General features: G+C 32.1%; 1 protein-coding gene across 1 annotated transcript in view; it reads left to right on the top strand.

Annotated features, from left to right (window-relative positions):
• The window catches only part of LOC126781134 (dynein axonemal heavy chain 8), a 43949-nt gene extending 20434 nt beyond the window's left edge, over positions 1-23515 (top strand). Inside the window, exons 43-91 of the mRNA XM_050505961.1 lie at positions 65-258; positions 343-508; positions 583-684; positions 752-974; positions 1043-1172; positions 1646-1863; positions 2061-2197; positions 2376-2428; positions 2558-2765; positions 2851-3112; positions 3717-3839; positions 4632-4749; positions 4928-5023; positions 5111-5217; positions 5312-5475; positions 5699-5899; positions 6039-6179; positions 6256-6360; positions 6494-6678; positions 7036-7169; positions 7251-7382; positions 7708-7910; positions 7999-8113; positions 8392-8568; positions 8900-9067; positions 9158-9258; positions 9342-9540; positions 9711-9922; positions 10023-10161; positions 10318-10502; positions 10600-10726; positions 10847-10982; positions 16318-16535; positions 17189-17431; positions 17540-17675; positions 17759-17912; positions 18282-18401; positions 18489-18549; positions 18622-18801; positions 19069-19181; positions 19564-19649; positions 19826-20087; positions 20589-20828; positions 20901-21068; positions 21178-21319; positions 21617-21806; positions 21999-22120; positions 22624-22785; positions 23322-23515. Of these exons, the coding sequence (XP_050361918.1) occupies positions 65-258; positions 343-508; positions 583-684; positions 752-974; positions 1043-1172; positions 1646-1863; positions 2061-2197; positions 2376-2428; positions 2558-2765; positions 2851-3112; positions 3717-3839; positions 4632-4749; positions 4928-5023; positions 5111-5217; positions 5312-5475; positions 5699-5899; positions 6039-6179; positions 6256-6360; positions 6494-6678; positions 7036-7169; positions 7251-7382; positions 7708-7910; positions 7999-8113; positions 8392-8568; positions 8900-9067; positions 9158-9258; positions 9342-9540; positions 9711-9922; positions 10023-10161; positions 10318-10502; positions 10600-10726; positions 10847-10982; positions 16318-16535; positions 17189-17431; positions 17540-17675; positions 17759-17912; positions 18282-18401; positions 18489-18549; positions 18622-18801; positions 19069-19181; positions 19564-19649; positions 19826-20087; positions 20589-20828; positions 20901-21068; positions 21178-21319; positions 21617-21806; positions 21999-22120; positions 22624-22785; positions 23322-23447 (7684 nt within the window). The 3' untranslated portion in view covers positions 23448-23515. The remainder of the gene's footprint in view (positions 1-64; positions 259-342; positions 509-582; positions 685-751; positions 975-1042; positions 1173-1645; positions 1864-2060; positions 2198-2375; positions 2429-2557; positions 2766-2850; positions 3113-3716; positions 3840-4631; positions 4750-4927; positions 5024-5110; positions 5218-5311; positions 5476-5698; positions 5900-6038; positions 6180-6255; positions 6361-6493; positions 6679-7035; positions 7170-7250; positions 7383-7707; positions 7911-7998; positions 8114-8391; positions 8569-8899; positions 9068-9157; positions 9259-9341; positions 9541-9710; positions 9923-10022; positions 10162-10317; positions 10503-10599; positions 10727-10846; positions 10983-16317; positions 16536-17188; positions 17432-17539; positions 17676-17758; positions 17913-18281; positions 18402-18488; positions 18550-18621; positions 18802-19068; positions 19182-19563; positions 19650-19825; positions 20088-20588; positions 20829-20900; positions 21069-21177; positions 21320-21616; positions 21807-21998; positions 22121-22623; positions 22786-23321) is intronic.
• The last annotated feature ends 65 nt before the right edge of the window (positions 23516-23580 follow it).

Genomic DNA, 23580 nt, shown 5'->3' with positions numbered 1-23580 from the left:
TACAATTAAATCTATTACTCATTGTTATGTAAAATGTTTACTCTATATAATTCTATATATTTAGTGATGGCGATACGGTGAGCTTAAATCCAGAGTTTGCCTTTATCATCACAATGAACCCTGGTTATGCTGGCAGACAAGAGTTACCTGAAAACTTGAAGATTCAATTTCGATCCGTGGCCATGATGGTACCAGATAGGCAAATTATTATCAGGGTGAAATTGGCCAGTTGTGGTTTTAAGGAAAATATTTTATTAGGTAACTTTTTATTTGATACAATTTTAACAATTAGTATTTTTTTTGTATATACTTACTATTTTATTTTATTATACTTTATTACAGCTCGTAAGTTCTTTACATTGTATAAGCTCTGTGAAGAACAATTGTCAAAACAAGTACATTACGATTTTGGACTTCGTAATATTTTGTCCGTCTTAAGGACAATGGGCTCACAGAAACGGGCAAATCCAGAAAGTACGGAAGAAAACATTATGATGAGAGTATTGAAGTAATATCCACTATTCATTCTTAATAAAATAGAAACTAACTTTTATATAAATAAAACTACGTATATATTTATAGGGAAATGAATGTTTCAAAACTTGTGGATGAAGACGAGCCGCTATTCGTATCTCTAATTGAAGATTTGTTCCCGGGAATTAAGTTAAGTCAAACATCACACAAGTAAGTTTATATATAGGAAAGTTTAACTTTAATTAAGAATAAATCAATTACTTCAAGTGACTTTTAGGGAGATGCAACGTGCTATCGGTATCGTAGCAGATCGAACGGGCTTAGTCAATCATCCGGAATGGAACTTAAAGATAATTCAATTGTATGAAACGTCGCTAGTACGCCACGGACTTATGACGATGGGTCCAACTGGGTCTGGGAAGACCACATGTATCCACACATTGATGTCAGCTTTAACAGAAGTTGGAAGACCTCACAAAGAAATGAGAATGAACCCTAAAGTTAGTTCTATTTCCTTTTTTATTTAATTTTTATATATTAAGCTAAAATATGTTTTCGTTTTATTTAGGCCATAACAGCTCCACAAATGTTCGGTCGTTTAGATGTAGCGACTAACGATTGGACTGATGGTATATTTTCTACATTGTGGCGAAGAGCATTGAAAGTTAAGAAGTCAGATACTACTTGGATCGTTTTAGGTAAGATATTATGTTTATATAGTGTAACTATTTATCAAATCTTCGATCAAGACACTCGCAGTGAATGCAATACTCAAGGTATTATAATTATTTAACTACCTCATTGTTTTGATGGTTAACTTATAAGGATGTAAATTCCGAGGTCCCTGTTTCATACCCTCGGTCGGTCGGTATAAAATTATTGCCTATGTCACGAGTACACTCCCGTGACTCGCAAAGCACGTAATTCCTTTGATCTTGCAAATTACAAGATTGAAGAAATAGAGAGGGCACACGTTGGCGCATAGACTTACTTTACTTTAGTATTTAAGTTACTTTTTGCATTTATTTATTGAGGAAGTTTTGCAAATTTCCCAAATATTTGAGTGACATTTATAAAGCAAAATTTTGTCTGTGCAATAAATTATAAGTCTAACAATTACGATTGCTCGATAAACAATAAGCATATACATATTACATACGTAATTCAACAGATGGACCAGTAGATGCTGTATGGATTGAAAATTTGAATTCAGTGTTAGATGATAATAAAACATTGACACTGGCAAATGGTGATCGTATTTCAATGGCACAGAATAGTAAGCTGGTATTCGAGCCAGACAATGTAGACAATGCTTCCCCTGCTACCGTCAGTCGTATGGGCATGGTTTTCTTATCCTCTTCTGTGCTTAAGTGGCAACCTATCTTGGAAGTGAGTATAGATAGTACAGAGACTGTAAATAAATTGTTTAATCAAGAATCTTATCTGAAGAGTTATTTTTATATATACAAATTGGAAAAGTAACAAATATTTGGGAGATATGTATTTTATTTATTACGAGAATAAATAAATAATAAATAATAGATTATGATTCGAATATTAACAGTTACTTACGCATATTTTCTTAGGGATGGCTAAAAACAAGACCACAAAAAGAGGCGGATTGTTTTAGAGGTGCTTTTAATAAGGTATACGATGAGGTTCACTCCTTTGTACAACAGAAACTGCCTGCTAAAATGAAGTTACTAGAAGCTATTTACATCAGGTTTGCATATGATAGTTTTATTTCACAAAATTCTCGAGTTTTATTTCAGTTTGTCCAGAGTTATTTCAATTAAGAAAAACATGAGTATATCTGCCAATATCTAGTTAAATTATGAACGTGTTAGATGGGGGATACAGTGGAGCTCAAATATTAATCGTATAGGTGATTTACTTTTCAGACAATGTATTGACGTCCTGATGGGCTTATTACAAATCGAAATTCCTGGCGGCAGTAAGTTATTATATGACTAAATGTTTTATTTTACTTTACGTCTCAGTCTATTCTTGGTCTTTTTTGTTGGATTATAAATTATTTTAAGTAATTTTTGATGTCCTAACATGTTTAATTATTGTATACTAGAACTGCACACGGATCGTCATTTAGAACGATTGTTCGTATTCGCGATGATGTGGTCATTGGGGACAGTTCTAGAGCTGGACGCTCGATATCGAATGGCAGAATTTATGACGAAACTACCCGTTCGTATGGATTGGCCTGGAGCACGCTCAAAAGAATGGGTCATGCCCTTCGAATATATGGTCAATGAAGTCGGAGTCTGGCAACACTGGTGAGATATCCTCTAATAAAAATAATGGTAATGGTCGTCTATGTTATTTATTTGTTTAAGATATACAAATAAATAAATATTTCAGGTCTGAGAGCGTCGAAGATTTCATTTATCCACCGGACAATATACCTGAATATGCGTCTATTTTAGTGCCTAACGTTGATAATGTTTGTATATCGTTCCTAATTGATACGATTGCTAAACAAAATAAGGCAGTTCTATTGATTGGTGAACAAGGAACAGCTAAAACAGTAATGCTCAAGAGTTACATGGCTAAGTATGATAATGAAGTGAAATTATTTAAGATGATAAATTTCTCATCAGCCACCACTCCAAATATGTTCCAGGTAAGTTAAAATATATTTACTTAGTCATTAAAATAGAACGACATTAGATTTTGCCTTTGTTGTTAAGTTTATGTTCTTTTTTTTTATAGAATAGGAAGGCGGACGAGCGTATGGGCCACCTGATGTTAAGTGTTCACCAAACGCCCTTAGACATTGGCATTGTAAGAAATGTCAACCATCGCTTACATAGCCAATGCGCCACCAACCCTGGAAACTAAGATTTTATGTCCCTTGTGCCTGTAATTACACTGGCTCACTCATCCTTCAAACCGTAACACAACAATAACAAGTACTGCTGTTTTGCGGTAGAATATCTGATGAGTGGGTGGTACCTACCCAGACGAGCTTGCACAAAGCTCTACCACCAGTACACAAAGCTCTACCACCAGTAGTTCTGAGTTTTGTTATATAAATACCTGATCTTGTTATATAGAGACATTGTTTTCACATTCAATCCCCGCTTTTGACAACTATTTATATATATTTCTTCTGCGTATGTTGTGTATTTTTGGCCTCCAGTAGCCAGAGTATACTACTAATGAAGACTAGTATACTTTCGTCTTTTGTTGTGTTGTTTATTTATTCATTGATTTATGTTAATTAGAGAATTATCGAATCCTATGTTGAAAAAAGAGTAGGCATGACTTATGGTCCACCCAGCGGAAGATCGATGACAGTTTTTGTAGACGATATTAATATGCCTGTTGTCAACGAATGGGGAGACCAGGTACTACCAGCGCAGTCATTTTCTTAGTTTAACTTTTTTTATATTGTTTTTAATTTTTATCTATATTTTAGCTTATAATGAAAATTATCTTAATAATTTAACGGCATTATTACGGTTTCTTCTAATGATTCACTTTATATTATCACGAGTGAGCTGATATTGCTCAGTGGATTGAATGTCGATTTTAATATCTGTTCGAACATCACATAATATCCTTGTTCTAAATTTATGTTTATTAATAATTTTATGCATGCAATAAAATGAAAACATTGTTGTACGCCCTTCTCCTAAGAGGAGACCGTTTTGTCTCTTGATAAGCTATAACAAAAATATTGTATTTATATGTGTTTCGTCTACTTATATTTTTAAGGTCCTCCAGACCTATTTTGGCCATGGCTATTTTTTCGACTACCTTGTTGGTCTAGGGTTCAATTCCCAAGTCGGGCCAATAAAAAGTAATTGGATTTATCTGTCAGAAAATTCTCAGCAGCATCCCGGCGTCTGGAAGTTAGAAGTGTGTACACTCCCGTGCCTCGAAAAGCACGTAAGGTTGGTCCTGCACCTGAGCTCTTTCCGGTCGTGTCAGATTGCCGTCTTAACGGATTATGAGAGTGAGGCAACAGAGACTGCACCTGTGTTTGCGCACACACTTGTGCACTATAATATCTCCTGCGCAGTTGGCTAATCTCTCTTGAGATTGGCCGCCGTGACTGAAATCTGTCTGGAGGACATTATTGTTACATATATTTTGCCAGCCTATTTAAAAATATATTTATATGGAATGCATTATAGGTAACAAATGAAATAGTGCGCCAAATGATGGAATGTGGAGGTTTTTATTCATTGGATAAACCTGGGGATTTTATAATAATTGCTGATATACAAATGTTTGGAGCAATGATTCATCCGGGTGAGCTGAAATTTACATTTACCAAAAATAATCAAGCATTATAAAATACTGATCAAAGGAAATTCGAAATTTATTTCGGTATTTAATATGACCTATGTGTATTATACAATTATAAGATATTTCTTGGATTTATATAAGGTTGTCCTGAAAACCAAAGCTTAACTTAACTTTGTTACAGGCGGTGGACGAAACGATATCCCTCCTCGATTAAAACGCCAGTTTAATATATTTAACTGCACGCTACCAAGCAATGTTTCTATGGATAAAATCTTTGGTAAGTACATCATGTACCTTTATCATTTAAGAAATGATTTTATGAAAAAAATCTTTATTTATTAATTGAATATTTAACCTTTAATAGAAACTATAAGTGCTGGCTACTTTTGTAAGACGCGATTTGATAAGAAGATAGTCGATTTCATGCCGCGACTAGTTCCTGTTACACGTGTAATGTGGCAACAGACAAAGGTAAGAATAATATATGAATAAAACGTATTATGTATAGTAAAGTAATGTAATGGTAATATATTATAACCATGATTGTACGACATTGTGTTTATAGGTAAAAATGCTACCAACCCCAGCGAAGTTCCACTACGTGTTTAATCTTCGTGATCTGTCCAGAATTTGGGAAGGTATACTCACTATTAAGCGTGATGAGTTGCAATCCATCAAAACTGGACTTAAATTATGGTTCCATGAATGCATGAGAGTAATATCAGATAGGTATTATTTAATTAATATAACATTTTAAGTAATTTGAGATTATAAAATTTGTAATTTTTGTAGAAATTATACAAATTTTAAGAAATATTAGTATTTTATTGGAATGCTTTTTGTTTATTCGCCTTTTGCTTATGTTTATCTGTTATAACCAGGTACTAATTATACGGATTATATAAATTGATTGATAAATTTTCATCTTTGTTCAATGAAAAAAAAAAAATAGATTTACGACATTTGACGACAAAGATTGGTTTGTGTCCAATTTTTGGAAGACTGCCACCCAAGAATTGCCGGATTTGGTCAGCGAGTTCCCTGAAGAAGAAACATACTTCGTTAACTTCTTACGAGAACCAGTCGAACCAACGGGTGATGAAGAAGAAGATTTTAGTACTGATGCTCCTAAAATATATGAAGAACTGCCTTCGTTAGTTCAATATAAATATGTATCAAAATAAAAAGGATTAAAATTGTAATTTATATATATGTGATGACTGATTGTATTATTATCACAAAAATTAGAGAAAATAAGGTTTTTCATTTAACAAAATAGGATATTATTTCAGGTGGGATTTCGTGTTAATGAAACTAGGACAATTTCAAGAACAGTTTAATGACGCCATCAGAGGAGCCCATTTAGATTTGGTTTTCTTCCTCGATGCGATGGTGCACTTGTTTATTATATCGAGAATTATCAATACTGCACGGTACATTTATTTCATATTTATTATCTATGTTATACTTAAATAGATATCATAAGCTTAAATATTTTTTTTATTTCAGTGGAAACGCTTTACTCGTAGGAGTAGGTGGTTCTGGCAAACAAAGCTTGACAAAATTAGCCACATTTATTGCCAATTTTTCATTTTATCAAATAACATTAACAAGGTACGCTGCATCATAATATACATTTTTATACTCCAAAAATATATTTTCTTCACATTATTATAATACTTATAATATACTATTTCTAATACTTTATTATGTATATAGTTATCATATTTTATTGTTTTTATTAAAGGGCATACAATGTAAATAACTTTATGGATGATATAAAAATTTTGTACCGAATGGCCGGTCTCCAGGGACAAGGTGTCTCGTTCATATTTACGGACAACGATATTAAAGACGAACAATTTCTTGAATTTCTAAACAATATCCTGAGTTCCGGCGAAATAGCCAACCTTTTCCCTAAGGATGAAATGGGTATTAAATATTAATAAATTGTATCAAAAATAGCATCATCTCATTCTAAAACCCCATCATATTTATTAGTATATAAGTATGGATAATTGATTAATCGATATTTATAACTTGGAATATTGTTCTCCTTTTTTGTGTTTAAAAATTTATATATTTTTTGAGCTCTGCGGTAAAAGAAATCATAAAAAGAAAACCTGCATATGCCGTATGATTGTCAAACCACACGCTAAATGTTATGTATTATAATTGTGGTGAAATGTCTAACAGTTTACATTTACATAATCTAACTATATACAAAAAATCGTTTATTTTAACAAATCTTAGTCAACTAATCGTAGTATAATAACACATTATTTATAGATGAGATACTTAACGAGTTGATGCCAATAATGAAGAAATACGCTCCAAAAAGAATTCCAGTACCGGATGTATTGTACGAGTACTTTATAATGCGGTCGAGAGCAAATTTACACGTTGTCTTGTGTTTCTCGCCGGTTATATAAACATTTTTTAAATAGTTTGTGATTTTTTATATATAATAAGCAAATTATAAACACATAATATATTTTATATAGGTCGGAGAAAAATTCCGGAGCAGGGCCATGAAATTCCCTGGGCTCATTTCTGGTTCAACGATGGATTGGTTTCAAAAATGGCCAAGAGTGGCGTTAATTGAAGTTGCTCACCATTTCCTGTGGGATTTTAATGTCAGCCATTTCTATATATTAACTAAAATTTGCGATTATTGCTGTAGAATTGATTTTATAAGCAATTGTACTAATAAGTACTTACAAGTAAAGTACTACTTTGGATTCTGTTTTCTTTTAACTTATATTGTCTATTGCCTACATTCTCTTTTATGCTTTACTTCAATCTGCTGTCCATAAATTATGGATATTATATATACATATAAACATACCTATTAAGTAGTGTGTACATTATTTGTAAGTAATTTAAATCTATTTCGCAATCTATAAAAAAGTTCTTTTTTTATTATTACAAAGTAAGGTTTTGATATGTCTTTAAATCAAGGTGGTATGCTCAACTGAAACGAAACAGCAGCTGATAGAGATAATGGGCATGGTGCAAGATAACGTGGCCGATACATGTTCTATGTACTATGAGAGGTTTAGGCGACAGACACATGTCACCCCCAAGTCCTACCTATCATTTCTCGAAGGATATAAGGTGTTATATAAGGAGAAGCATATGCAAATAGCTGAACTGGCTAGAAGGTTTGTTATTTGATTTCAACAAACATAAAAAGTTAAAAATAAAATATTCTGTTTATTGTTCTGAATTTTATAAAAAATGTTTTTATAGAATGACAACGGGATTAGACAAACTGGTAGAAGCTGCGGCAAGTGTCGATGTACTTAAAAAAGAGCTTGAAGTAAAAGAATTGGAAATAAAGGAAGCAACAGCTAAAGCGGAAGAAGTAAAATATAATTTATTTATAAAATAAACTTTTCTAAAATACATAATAACCGATAAATAAATAACAAAGATAGAAGTTGATTATTAAGACTCGAATTCATCCTAGTGTTTGAATAATATACCTAATGTTTAGTACAATAATCAGGAACAAATAGCATTCCAAAATATCAGTTTGACTAATAGGTTAAATGTTCAAAATATTTAAACATAAATGATATGTTTGGCTGTTAAGGTTGATATGCGATAGTCTTGAATTAATTTCAATTTACATTTGACTAGGTTTTAGCTGCAGTAGCGGAGTCAGCAGCTGCAGCTGAAGTAGTAAAGGCGGAGGTGTTGGCTGTTAAAGACCGTGCGGTGAAACTTGTGAGCGTGATTGCTGCCGAGACCGCCGTTGCTGAAGAAAAACTTGCTGCTGCTAAACCAGCCTTGGATGCTGCTGAGGCAGCGTTACAGGTATGATGCATTTACACTATACTCAAAAATGAATGGGCTTCTAAATATAAACTTTATTAAATATAAAGACAAAATATTGCAAAGGCAAAATATTAAAAAGCTAAAATTATTTATATGCCATAATGTTTTATTAGCTGTTTCAGTTAATTTACATTACTGCTTAAAAAAACATTCGAACCCTATATGAGACTAGTGCAACGACAGATGGACGATTTGATGTTGGTGATTGGCATGCAGGGAGATCGGGCCGAACATTTATTATTGTTTATTTTTATTTAGTTTTTAGAAATATGTGTTTATTATGTTACATTTGTTAATTTTCATATTTTAGACTATAAACGCAGCCGATATAGCAACAGTACGAAAATTGGGCAAGCCACCGTATCTTATTACTCTGATTATGGACGCCGTCATACTTCTATTTAGAAAACGTATTGACCCAATTAGACCTGATCCAGAAAAACAGTTCCTGACTGCATCTTGGGCCGAGTCATTGAAAGTACGTTGTCAAGATAAAAACATCGTTTTACATTATAATACGCTTTTTAAAATTCCAATGAAATTAATTTAATTATTACCAAATACGTAGGTCATGGCGGATGCAAGATTTTTGAACAATTTAAAGTTTTATCCAAAAGATGAAATCAATGCCGAAATGGTGGATTTACTGCAGCCTTATTTTAACTTCAGGTAATAGATATATTTTAACAAAGTTATTCTAATAAATATTTCTAAATTAAGAGTGTTGGAACATAGAACATAATACTTTTCAGTCAATATACATTCGAGGCAGCTAAGATAGCTTGCGGTAATGTCGCTGGCTTGATTTCATGGACTATTGCAATGGCTCAATTTTACGCAGTAAATAAGGATGTGTTACCATTAAAAGCTAATCTCGCTGTGATGCAGGGCAAATATCAAGCTGCTAAGAAAGAACTCGAAGCGGCTGAAGCATTATTACAGGCAAAAGAGGTTAGATACTAAAAAAATAATTGAATAAAAAATACTTGTTGCCGTTATGTAACAGTGATCCTAAACGTAAATTAGAAAAATAATAATATAGTTCAATATTTTCTTAATAATTTTAATGTACAATTAAACTCTAAGCCTTTTAACTACTCTCAAATCATCATTAATCATAGCGAGAACTGGGTGAAGTCCAACGTCAGTTCGAAGAGGCAATGTCGTTGAAGCAAGCAGTGTTAGACGACGCGGCAAAGTGCCAACAAAAGATGGACGCGGCCACTGCTCTCATCAACGGTCTCAGCGGTGAACGAGTACGATGGACGGAGCAGTCTGCTCTATTCAAATCCGAAATAGAGCGACTCGTTGGTGATATACTGCTCCTTACCGGGTATGTGTTATACAATCTTACGATTTTATATCCGTCCAAAAACCTGATATAACTAGTAAAACATTTTTGTATGCGAATTATGTAATAAAATATATTTCAGATTCTTATCCTACACGGGACCATTTAATCAAGAATTCAGAATACTGTTAATCCAAAATTGGCTGCACGAATTATTGCGAAGGAAAATTCCAGTTTCTATAAACTTGAGCATCACTGATCAATTAACGGATGCTGCTACGGTATGATCAAACAATGTTAATTTTATTGCTAGATGCTTTAGGTAATTTCAAAAGAGATGAGCCAGCTTCAAAAAAATATCAAGCATAAATTACTTTATGATACAAATCATAAGGATTCATCAGTAGGAGAAAAGTTAATAAAGTGATTTTAATCAGGTTGGTGATTGGAACTTATGCGGGCTACCAACTGACGAGTTGTCGGTACAAAATGGCATTATTGTGACTAAAGCGGCTCGTTTCCCGTTACTTATTGACCCTCAGACGCAAGGAAAGAATTGGATAAAGAACATGGAGAGATTTAACGATCTTATAGTTACTACTCTCAATCATAAATATTTTAGGTGTGTTTATAATGTGTACTCATTAAAGTAATAAATAAAATTAATTTAAATTTTGGAAGGCCTGTTTCAATATTGACAAAATATGATCAACTTTCAGAAACCATGTTGAAGATTGTGTATCTCTCGGTAGACCGATGTTGATTGAAGACGTAGCTGAGGAACTTGATCCAGCTTTAGATAATATTTTGGAAAAGAATTACATCAAAATTGGTTCCTCATATAAAGTAAGAATTTATTTATTTTAATATTTATTTTTCGCCAATTATATCCAATATTAGGAATATTTTTACTAAAACGATTTGAATATTTATAAGTTCTTTAAATAGATCTGATTATGTTTGTAGGTTAAATTAGGGGATAAGGAAATAGATGTTACCGCGGGTCATAAAATCTATATAACGACGAAGCTACCTAACCCTGCATACACTCCTGAAATATCTGCTAGGACTTCCATTATAGATTTTACGGTCACAATGCAAGGTATAGTATTCAACAAATTATTTAAAGCGTTTCATGTTTATCAATCAATGATATTTTTATAGAGGGAATATCATTACTCACAAGCCATGTATGATTTTAAGTTTTCATGTAAGGGAAAATCCATTTGTATGTAATAATTTATAAAGTTCCTTAAGCTTAATTATATTATATAGTTTATAAGCGTCTTTTTAAGGTTGGAAATAAGTTCTGTTCAAGTAAAAAGAAAGGGTTTAGCTTTAAGTACCGGTATAATTCAGAATTGTTTTTTGTAAACTATAGATTGAATATTTTTCTCGGTTTAAGTTATGGCAATCACCATCATATAGGGTAAAATTATAGCCTAAAAGTTAATTGATAATTTCGAATTTGTAACTGAAGGGAAATGGGGTAGGTATAATAAGACACGTCTGCACTGTTTGACAATGATTTTAATAATGAATATTAAATAATCAAAGTAAAGATGTTCGTTGATTGAATGAGTGGTGAGCGAATGTGAATGAGTGAAGGCTTGAATTTTTGTATATTCCAACAGTCCCCCTCAAAAATACAAGTTTACAATACCATAACATAATTTCTTTCATTACTCATTCTTACAAATAAAATACTAACTATTTAGTTACATAAACCATAGTGTTTTTTTTATTAAATAAACTCATTCCTTCATTTACTTGATTAACACAAAACATGAATTATTTTTCAAAACAAATTTAAATTCTTTCTTAATTCTATAAATCTCTTGGAGGGTATCGCTTTTGTGAACATGTCAGCTAGTTGATTTCCTGTGGAAATAGGTTCTAGCTTTATTATTTGATTAGCGATTTGTTCCCTAATAAAATGATATTTTATATCTATGTGCTTAGATTTTTTGTGATTTGTGGGGTTATTGGCAATACATATACAACTATTATTGTCTTCAAATATTACAATAGGCTCTGTTATTTGTATAGAAATACTATTTAACAATGACCTTATCCAGACTGCTTCTCTCACAGCCTCAAAGAGAGCCATGTATTCAGCTTCCGTTGAAGAGACGGCGACAGTATTTTGTTTTCGTGTGGTCCACGAAATTGTACAATTATTAAAGGCCTTAAACAAATAGCCAGTTGTACTTTTTCTGTCGTTCTCGTCACCTCCCCAGTCGGAATCTGCATACCCACTTATTATCTCTTTATATTCACATTTTTTATAAACCAATTTTAAATTAATTGTACCTTTAATGTATCGTAAGAGATGTTTTAAATATTTCCACAACTCTTCGTTATTTTTAGATTGATATCTACTTAATATATTAATACAAGCACAAATATCTGGCCTTGTGCAAAGCATTGCATACATAAGGCATCCTATAACATTTTTACAAGGTGCATCATAGTGAGTGTCTGAATTTAAAGCTACAAAATTGATTTTAGAAGGAAAAGGTGAATTCGATGGATTACAATCTTTCATAGAAAATTTATTTAGAACATTTTGCAAATATGTTGTTTGATCTAAAGAAATTGTATTAGTTGTTCTTTGAATTCTAATACCAAAAAATAGTTTTAAGTCCTTCAAATCAGTCATTTGAATTTTTTGCATTAAACTGTTTTTAAACGCTTGCAATAAATTACTAATTTTAGTAGTAATAATTAAATCATCAACGTACAGAACTATATACACGTTTTTATCTATACAATTTTTATCTAATATGTACAGACAAGGATCTAATTCAGAGTTCTTAAAACCCATTTCCTTGAGAATGAGATTGAACCGTTCATACCAACACCTGGACGACTGCTTTAGGCCATATAATGTTTTATTCAATTTACAAACCTGGTTATTACTTGCTAAAATACCTTCCGGTACTTCCATATAAATATTTTCTTTCAATATACCATTTAGAAACGCGGTTTTAACGTCCATGTGGTGTAAATGTAAATCAAACTGATTTGCCAGTGTTAATATAAATCTAAAAGTAGTTATCCGAGCCACTGGTGCGAACGTTTCGTGATAGTCTTGTAAATACTCTTGAGTGAAACCTCGAGCAACCAACCGAGCTTTATAACGTGTAGGTTCACCAAATTCATAATTTTTGCATAACTTGCAACTTATAATATTAACATTTTTCGGTCTAATGACTAATGTCCACGTTTGGTTGCTTCGAAGGGACTCAATTTCATCCTGTATAGCGTTCAACCACTTATCAGAATCGTGCCTATCGAAAATATTCTTATATGATGTAGGTAAAGATTGCGTATCATTAAAAAGAGATAAAAATAAATCAGGATCGTGCATTTGCTTATAATTCTTTGGGGTAATTCTCGAATTCTTTCGCTACGTCTTAAATTAGTGGTATTCGATTGACCGTCCAACGAATTGTCATTCAAAGAATCTTGTTGTTGATCTATTTTTAGCTTTGCCGAATCAATTTCGGGCTTACTAAATTTTGAAAGGGTTTCAATGTTGTCACTACTGCAACGTGTAATGCGTGATTTTTCAAAGTTTAACTCGTCAAAAATAACATCGCGAGCTATAAAAACTTGATTATTTTCGATATTGAATAATCTATAACCGTTTGCATCGTAACCGATCAATATTGACTTGAAAGATTTCTCATCAAATTTAGTTTTTCTAGCTTTGTTATGAACGTATGCAGTAGATCCAAACATTTTTAAATGATTTATTTTCGGCCTTTTACCATGCCACATTTCGTATGGTGTTTTATTTATCAGAGTTTTAGTGGGTAGTATGTTAATTAAATAAATAGCTGTTAAAACAGCTTCACCCCAAAATATTTTATTTAATTTCGCACTTGTAACCAATGTTCGAGCCATTTCGGTTAATGTACGATTCATTCTTTCTGATACACCATTTTGTTGTGGGGTGTAAGGAACCGTTAAATGATACATTATCCCTTTGTCAACACAAAATTCTTTGAATTCGTTTGAAATATACTCTCGGCCATTATCGCAATATAAATTAACAACTTTAGAATTAAATAAATTTTCACATTTTGTTACGTAGTCTTTCATATATTTATATGCTTCAGATTTAGAATGCATCAAATACGTTACTGTATAATGAGTAAAATCGTCAATAAAAGTAATAAAATAATTTTTATCATCAAATGTAGGTGGTGTAATAGGACCACAAATATCGGAATGAACTATAAAAAGTGGCCTATTTCTAACTGATTTATCTTTTGATTTTGCAAAGGGCAACCGCGACTGTTTACCAAGTATGCAAGACTCACATAATGTATCATTAGGCATAATATCATTAATTAGGTAACTATCATCAATTAAGTTTTTTAGAATGTTAAATTTATTTTTGTTTAAGTGACCTAGACGCTTATGCCATAGTTCGTAAGATGTAGAAGTTTGAGACAAATTTAAATTATGTTGAGATCGCGTATGAACTTGAAAAACTAATTTAAATAAATTATTACTGATAACACTCGACACTAAACACTTGATACTATCGTTAATATAAACACTGTTATTTTTAAATATAACAACCATACCTGCTTGTTGAATACGATATACAGATATTAAATTACATGGCACGTCCGGCGCATATAATACATTATTAATCGTTCCTTGAAAACCTAAATTAGTAGTGACATTTATTGTACCTTTACCAAACGCTTGAATGCTTTCATTGTTCTTAGCTATACCAATTTTAATCGGTATTGTGAACTCTGAGTAGGAAGAAAATAATTCCTTACTATTTACAACGTGGTCAGTTGCGCCCGAATCTAAAATGAAAACAATATTATTAATATGATATTTATAAGAATTTGACAAATTACACGTTGAAAACATAAATGCGAAACTGTCCTCGTTATCGTTTCTGATTTGCAAAGCGCTCGCAGCTGCTGTTTTACTGCCGCTACTACCTCCATTTTGTTGTAACCTTTTGAAAAATCGACAATCCTTCTTCATATGATTTCGTCGTCCACAATGATCACAATATAATTTTGAAATTTTATATTATGAATTTCCGGTGTATGACTTCTTTTTATAATAATTATATGATTTCTTTTTATCGAATCCAATTTTGTTCTGCGATTTGAATTTATTCGTTGATGTATGTAAAACTTTGAGTTCTGTCGTCGTGGTATTCTTTAGTTTGACTTCGTGATCTAGAAGACGAGTTTTTACAAAAGATAGATGCAATTGTTCCTCTCCAAGTGTTTCCAGCGCCGTTATAACACCATCGTATGATGTGGGTAGAGTTAAAAGTAAATGTGATATTTTATACATCTCATCCAATTTTGCACCAGCCGATATTAATTCGGTAATGATATTATCGAAATTGTTAAATGTTCGAATAGTGTCACATCTGGCTGTAGTTTCATATTAAGTAACTGTTTACGTAAAGCCAATTGAGTCGCTAAGCTCCTCCGCTCATATACTTTGTCTAGCTCGGCCATTATGGATTTTGCAGTAGAAGAACCTCTTGCAAAGCTTAAAAATGTGTCACTCAAATAATCTACAATCGTACCTTTTGCTAGCATATTCTTCTTAATCCACTCATTATCTGGTATTGGTGGTGGTTCTTCGTCAATAACAGACAATAACTGCATTTCTTCTAGTAGTGACCTTATACGAAACTTCCAAGTACTATAGCGATCACCGTTAAATTGTTGTATATTTCTTTTACTTCGCGTATCCATTTGGGAAACACTTTTACTATTAATTTTAATTATTTAAACAACTTTAAACTTGACCTGGGCCCATAACCTGAAGGGAAATGGGGTAGGTATAATAAGACACGTCTGCACTGTTTGACAATGATTTTAATAATGAATATTAAATAATCAAAGTAAAGATGTTCGTTGATTGAATGAGTGATGAGCGAATGTGAATGAGTGAAAGATTGAATAATATAATGAAAGAGAAATCTATTATCTATGGAGGCTTGAATTTTTGTATATTCCAACAGTAACTTAACAATATAATCTTTTTCTACGTTAATATCGTAAAATAAATTAAGTACTAACAAATTACATTATTTACTTATAAATACGACTTGGCAGCGGAGTTTATTTTTTTCATAAAGTTTGTAATGTTTGAAATTGTATGGTCTATGAATTGTATGGTCACAATTATAATTGTAACTGTATAAAGCAAAAATCGCATCAACGCATCAATCAATGTAATACAGGGTGTATTGCATTGTGTAAGTGATATAAAATAAAAAATGCCAATTTATAATTACCGTAACCGCGTAATATGTGTAATCGCATCTCTATACATTAATAAATTGCTAACAGTTATTACTTATTATCCCAAAAACTGATTCTGTCTATCAATTCGGCAATATCGCGCTTATTATGAGATATTTTCTTATTTAGGTCTTGAAGATCAGTTATTAGGACGTGTCATCTTGACGGAAAAAGCGGAGATGGAAGCGGAACGCACTCAGTTGATTATGGACGTAACCGCCAACCGTCGTAAGATGCAGGAGCTAGAAGAGAATTTGTTGCACAAACTGACAACGATACAAGGGTCTCTTGTGGAAGACGTGTCACTAATTCAAGTTCTGAACATAACTAAGGCTACTGCGATGGAGGTATGTACTTTGAAAACTATTTACGATAAATAATAATAATAATAATAAATTTATTTATTCCCTCCCACAGACAATAATGTTTACATTTATATATATACAGTTATATATATAAATACAGTTATATGTGGGAGACAGGTTGCCCTGTACTAAGGGTCTCCTGGCAATAAATGCTGGGAGAATTAGAATTAGATTAGAATCCTATCAGTTTTTTAAGTGTGATTGAGTTAAACAGCCTCCGCTTAAGAAATAAAGTCAAATTTGTTTTCAAGCATTGTTGTCTTAAGTTGTGAACAGAAATAAATATAATCACAAGACACTCTTAGGAATTGGTAACTTGGTAACTATTTCAGTGGAAAAGCACTATTACAAACATACAAATATAGGATATTTTGCATTAAAATATAGCAATACTACTTATTATAAGCTAAACGGAAATATTCGTATCAATGTTAACAAGAAAAACAACAATATTTGTAATTAATTAATTACATATAATTATCAAATTTTTGATAAATTTTAAAATATTAATTATAATAGTCGACGCCGAGTTCAGGTCGGTCGATAATAGTCGAAATGATTTAACCTTGTATTTGTTATTTAATACCGTGTTATGTCATCAATCAATACGTAAAATAGTTGAAATTTAATGATAGGTCAGAGAGAAGCTAGATGGCGCGAAAGAAACCGAACAGAAAATAAACATTGCACGTGAGGAGTTTCGTCCGGTGGCCACTCGCGGTTCAGTCTTATATTTCTTGATTTGCAACATGTCGCTCGTGTGCAACATGTATCAGACTTCGTTGGCGCAGTTCCTTGAAAGATTCGACATATCCATGGAAAGATCGCCACAGAGTCCTATTACGTTTAAAAGGATTGCGTTCATCATTGAGTATTTAGTATGTGGCGTTTTTTAATTTATTAACGAATTCTAGAATCGACATAAAATACGGTTTTATTTTTACTATTTTTTAAATAATTTAAATCGCTCGAATTTTTCCGTTTAGACATACGACGTGTGGAAGTACATAAGTCGAGGTTTCTATGAAAAGCACAAGTACCTGTTTACTTTACTACTAACCTTAAAGATCGATATTCAAAGAGAATATTTATCTTACGATGAGTTTCAGACATTTATAAAAGGTACGAATAATTCATATTAGTGTAAGCGTTTGTACGTTTGAAGAAATAAACTTAAATTACAATAAATGTTAATGTATATGTAGGGGGTGCTGCGTTAGATCTAAATGCATGCCCTCCAAAACCATTCAAATGGGTAACTGATATGTCTTGGCTTAATTTGGTACAACTTTCCGGCTTAAGACAATTTACAAACATACTCGACCAAGTCACGAATAACGAAAAGGGTTGGAAGAATTGGTAAGCTTAATGAAATAAAAACATTGTAGTAGAATACCGACTATGTAGTCTGTAGTCTGTAGAGGGTCCAACTGATGGTTAAAAATGGCGCACATGGTAGAATACAGGACATTCCTTAGTCGTAGTTGTAGAATGTCGTAAATTCACACGAGTTTATCGTGTGCTTAAATTGTGTTTCCTATTTCTGCAGTAAACGATTTTGGAATTATGTCTCTTGCCAAAATTTGAGAAATTTATTGTTTCATGTTCATACAATCTTATATGCATCATATTACGGCATTCATTATAAAGTTATTTTCAACAGCTGTGATACATATTATTATATCGACCGAAAGTTTTACATATACGTAAATATTTATATTTGCAAAGGTTTGACAAGGAAGCTCCTGAAGATGAACCTTTACCAGATGGATACAACAGTTTAGATGTTTTCAGAAAGCTTTTAGTGGTCCGATCATGGTGTCCTGATCGAACATTGGCGCAGAGTTTGTAAGAAAGCTTAATTTAATCTTAATTCTCATTTTCTTAACTTACGCGATACTAAATAATTGGTATGTAATTTTTAATATTATCCAGGAAATATGTGATTAACTCAATGGGTTCCAAGTTTTCTGAAGCCGTTATTGTTAACTATGAGGTAAATTTAAATTTATTGTGTCTTCTTTTTAAATTCATATATATCTGTTTTTATACATATTAAAAAATACAGCAAATGGTCTTGGAATCACGACCACTGGTCCCACTTATCGGGTTCCTCGCCATGGGATCTGATCCGACACCATCTATCGAACAAACTGCAAAACGACTGGAGTGCTTGTGTTCCTCTATATCTATGGGCCAAGGTCAAGAGGTCCATGCAAGAAAACTTATCGATAGAGCTCTGAAAGAGGTATTTTGCATTCATTTAAATTCAAGTAAAATTTGATATGTGTATGTGATTTATACTGAGTTAATGTGATCTTAAGAAAACTGTTTTCGTATAACACTTATAGAATAATTTGGCAAGTGACTGTGGAGATCTACTTATCATGGCCAGAGTGTAAATTATAGTAAACCCTACTTGACATGTAAATAGTAACACAGCTGTATTTATTAAATTTCGTATTAGGCGTTTATTTTTTTGTGAATTCGAAATCATCTTTTGTTTTCAATGTAGGGGTTATGGGTGTTGCTTCAAAACTGTCATCTTGGTTTAGAATATATGATAGAAATTATGGAACAATTTGGAGAATTGGAGAAGGAACCAGAGAAAGTTCATGAAACATTTAGGTGAGTAAATATTTACCGAAATTATTGTCTTATGGCATTATTAGCTTTTATTTAGCACAGTTATATATTATTGAGCAACCACTGTATTCTCATGTTATAAGTATTCCTCCAAACTCTAGAGTTTTTTTATAATAAATAACAATTTTAAACAAGTAATATTTATATTATATTAATATATATTATGACAAATATTTTGGAAATATTCTTGCACGCCATACAATACAGAGAAGTGCCTGCCTATTTTGCAAATAAATAAATTATATTATAAACCTTTTCCAAGTTTGATTAATATGAGAATATAAACACAGTCTGTCTATATTTTCAGATGATTCAATAATCGATACTTAATTATTTCAAATTAAATATATTTTTTGTGTACTAGGCTCTGGATTACAACTGAAGTTCACGATAAGTTCCCAATAACTCTTCTGCAAATGTCTATCAAATACACGTGTGAACCTCCATCGGGTATGTTGATTTGTATTTTTTTATATTGATGAAAAAAAAAAATGTTTGAATAAAAATCATAATATTTTTTTGTTTATTGTAAGATTGTTTAATAATTGTTCTAATATGTTTCAATATTAGTTATCGTTATAATATTGTCTTTGAAAAGAAATAAATTAGTCTATTTTAATTTTTAGGCATAAAAGCTGGATTAATGAGAACTTATGATTCGATGAGTCAAGATTTTCTTGATTATAGCGACAGTCCGTTCTATCTTCCTCTCATATATACGATTTCTTTCCTCCACACGGTCGTTCAAGAAAGACGCAAGTTTGGTCCATTGGGTTGGAATATCCCGTATGAGTTTAATTCAGCGGACTGGTTAGCGTCGTGTATGTTTGTTCAGAATCATTTGGACGTGCTGGAGCCTGGACAAACCGTTAGCTGGACCACAGTGCGGTTGGTGCAGTGTTTTTGTTTCCTAGATATTGTAATTATATATTTCATGTTTGCGGTTTAACTTGGTTTTTTCTACATTTAGATACGAAACTATCTTATTCTGTTGATAGACATAGATAGTAAATGTTAATAAAATTAATGTCTGCGACCCCTTAAGTGTTTGTTAATTTGTATACATTCATAGGTTTAGTTTACAATTTTTTTGTTAACGGTCACGAATTTCTTGTTAATATATTATAAAGTGTTCTTCCACCATCCCGCACTGGAGCAGCATGGTGGAATAAGCTCCAAACATTCTCCTCAAAAAATGGAGAGGAGGCCTTTAGCCCAGCAGTGGGACATTCACAGGCTGTTACGGATATTAAAAAGTCTATATTACAAATTGTGCGGGTATATATTTAAAAGTTGAGACACATTTTAAGCGTAAAAGAAATATGTATTTGAGGATAGAAGGGAATAGTTGTAGTAGGTTTCATCGCTAGTTTGAATTCTTCATTCTAGATACATGGTTTCGGCCGTACAATACGGTGGTCGAGTGACTGATGATTACGATAATCGCCTACTCAGCACATTTTGCAAGGTTTGGTTAACTGAACAGTTATTCTCCGAGGACTTTCAATTTTACAAGAGTTACGGTATCATGAAATTCAGAAATATTCCCGAATATATAGAAGAAATTGAGAAAATGAAAACTGTGGATCCTCCTCAGGCTTATGGTTTACATACCAATGCAGATATCACGTAAGATTTAAATTATTTGATACACTTAAATAATTAAATAAATACTAAACGGTTATCATGTTTTTAATACAGTTATCAAAGAAATTTGACGCAAGAGCTTTTGGATACAATTCTTTCGATTCAACCGAAAGAATCGAGTTCGGGTGGAGGTGAGACCCGTGAAGCGTCAGTTTACAGACAAAGTAAGGAAATGTTGGATAAAGTGCCCCCTAACTTTGATCCTCACGAAGTTAAAGAAAGGTGAGCTATCTTTATATTGTTTTTTTCTCAATTGAAGTGTTATTTTAATTGCATTTATGTTATGATATGCTTATAATTAAATGTCACAAATATTTTTCCTTCGGTCTAGGCTAAGGTATTACGGAATACTGAATTCGATGGTTATATTTTTACGACAGGAAATTGATAGAATGCAGAAAGTAATATCTTTAGTAAGAACAACACTCAGAGATTTATTACTTGCTATTGACGGTACAATTATTATGAATGAGGTATTTTTACAAAATAACAATAAACATATTAAATTGATTAATTAATTCGAACCTATAATTACTCATTAGATTGATCATTGCCCTTATTATATTTATGTGAACTAAATTGACATTACTTCTTGAATAAAAATAGGAGTTTTTTTTATAATGAGTCTTCTAAAATATATTTATATTATATGTACATATGTAAATAAAGAATTATTAGTCTAAAAGTTCTAAAAGTCTGTTTATACAATATAATGTATTTGATATGTTATTTATATTTCTTCGAGTCATCAATTAAAATGTAAATTAAAGGCATTACGAGATTCACTCGATAACATATACGATGCGAAAGTGCCGAACATCTGGCAGAGAGGTTCATGGTCATCGTCCACGCTCGGTTTTTGGTTCACGGAATTTTTGGAGCGGAACATTCAGTTCTCGAACTGGTGCTTCCAGGCCAGGCCGTACTCATTTTGGATGACTGGGTTTTTTAATCCACAGGGTATGAATAAAAACACACTATTTTACAGGTTCTTATATAAAAAATTTAATAGTAATTTAAAAAATAAATAAAATAATATTTTTCTATATTTTTAGTCGTTTTTTTTTTATTTCAAGTTAATCTTTATATTATATGTATGATTGTGTAAATATGTATAAATTGCCAAAATACTTAATTGAATTGTATGAAAAGGATTTTTAACGGCTATGCGACAAGAAGTGACCAGAGCCCATAAAGGTTGGGCGTTGGACATGGTAGCTTTACACAATGATGTCACTAAGGCGATCTATGATGAAGTAAAGGCTCCACCTGTGGTGAATAGCTTTAAATAATATATAATAATATTGAGCTATTACATTATAATAATAAATTTGCTATGAGAGTTCCTTATAAAACGCATAAGTTATCGATGATATGCTTTTATGCAATTCTTTCTGAGTGGGTACCACCCACTTACCAGTAAGTCTATAGCTAATACTTTGTATCGTGATGTGAATACAGGAATATGAAACAAAACACTTTATATCCTATTGTAAGCCGTATTCATATTGTAAAAAGTGCTTTGTATACTCCCTTAATATTAGGATCTATGGGCGCAGGCGATAACTTCCAGAGCCTTAATTGCTTATCTATCTTTATAACAATTTTAAATCTAATTTGACTGAACAATAATTTGATCTATTTCTGGATTATTAGAACTATAGAATATCGTTGATAATCTGAATAGTTATTGGTACTTGTAGTTGTTTTTTGTGTTTGTTGAAATAGCGTAACAATAAATATTGGATTTAAGTTAAAAAGTTGTTTCGTTATTCAGGAGGGTGTGTTCGTGCACGGTTTGTTTTTGGACGGCGCGGGCTGGGATCGACGCAACCAGCGGTTAATTGAATCTACGCTAAAGGTCCTGTACACGGCATTACCTGTTGTGCATATTTACGCAATCAACTCTACCGCTCCCAAAGACCCTAAGCTCTATCAGGTATGGACAGTATATCAATTTCAAGATCTTGCGTATCAGAAGTTGCTGGTGTCTTATAAATTGATTTATATATGGGCTGCTGTGATACTAAAAATCTCCATAAAAATGATTGTATCACATAGTGATTACAATCATAGCTTCATAGGACAGCTGACGCATTATTGACACTGAATGAAAAATGAAGTTTTGCTAACATTTGTAAGTGGAGTTAGAATAATTCATTTGAGAGTGATCGCGAGTTTCATGTTATTTAAGCAAAGTATATTATAGTACAGAGCCGATATGACCCTGTAGATATAATACGTAGATCTTACCACTAAAATCAGGAATAACTATTTTATGAAATCTTATGTTTCGTTCATTCAATCCTTCTTAGTATACAATAGCGTGGTGCAGCCAACACCATAAATATAATATAATACCAATTTCGGATTAAGTGACGTCATCATTAAACTCATTTTAAATTTATTATATACCTTTGGACTCATTAATAATTACTTAAGAATTGTAAGGAAATGTCCATTTTCGCTTCTCAGTGTCCAGTCTACAAGAAGCCGTGTCGTACCGATCTTACTTTCATTACTCCTTTATGGCTGTGTACTGTCAAGAACCCTGATCATTGGATCCTTAGAGGCGTTGCTATTTTATGTGATATTAAGTAAATTTCATTAGAAAAAATGTGACTTTGAACCATTACAATGAAAACAATTACAGCTGTGCCCTATATCTTCTTACCGCTTATCAGATACTATATTTTTTATTTTATTTTTAACTTTTAGAATATTTAATTAATAT

The sequence above is a fragment of the Nymphalis io genome, chromosome 1, assembly GCF_905147045.1.
Source record: "Nymphalis io chromosome 1, ilAglIoxx1.1, whole genome shotgun sequence".
In the NCBI taxonomy this organism is placed as follows: Eukaryota; Metazoa; Arthropoda; class Insecta; order Lepidoptera; family Nymphalidae; genus Nymphalis; species Nymphalis io.
This window is presented reverse-complemented; position numbering and strand designations above follow the sequence as displayed.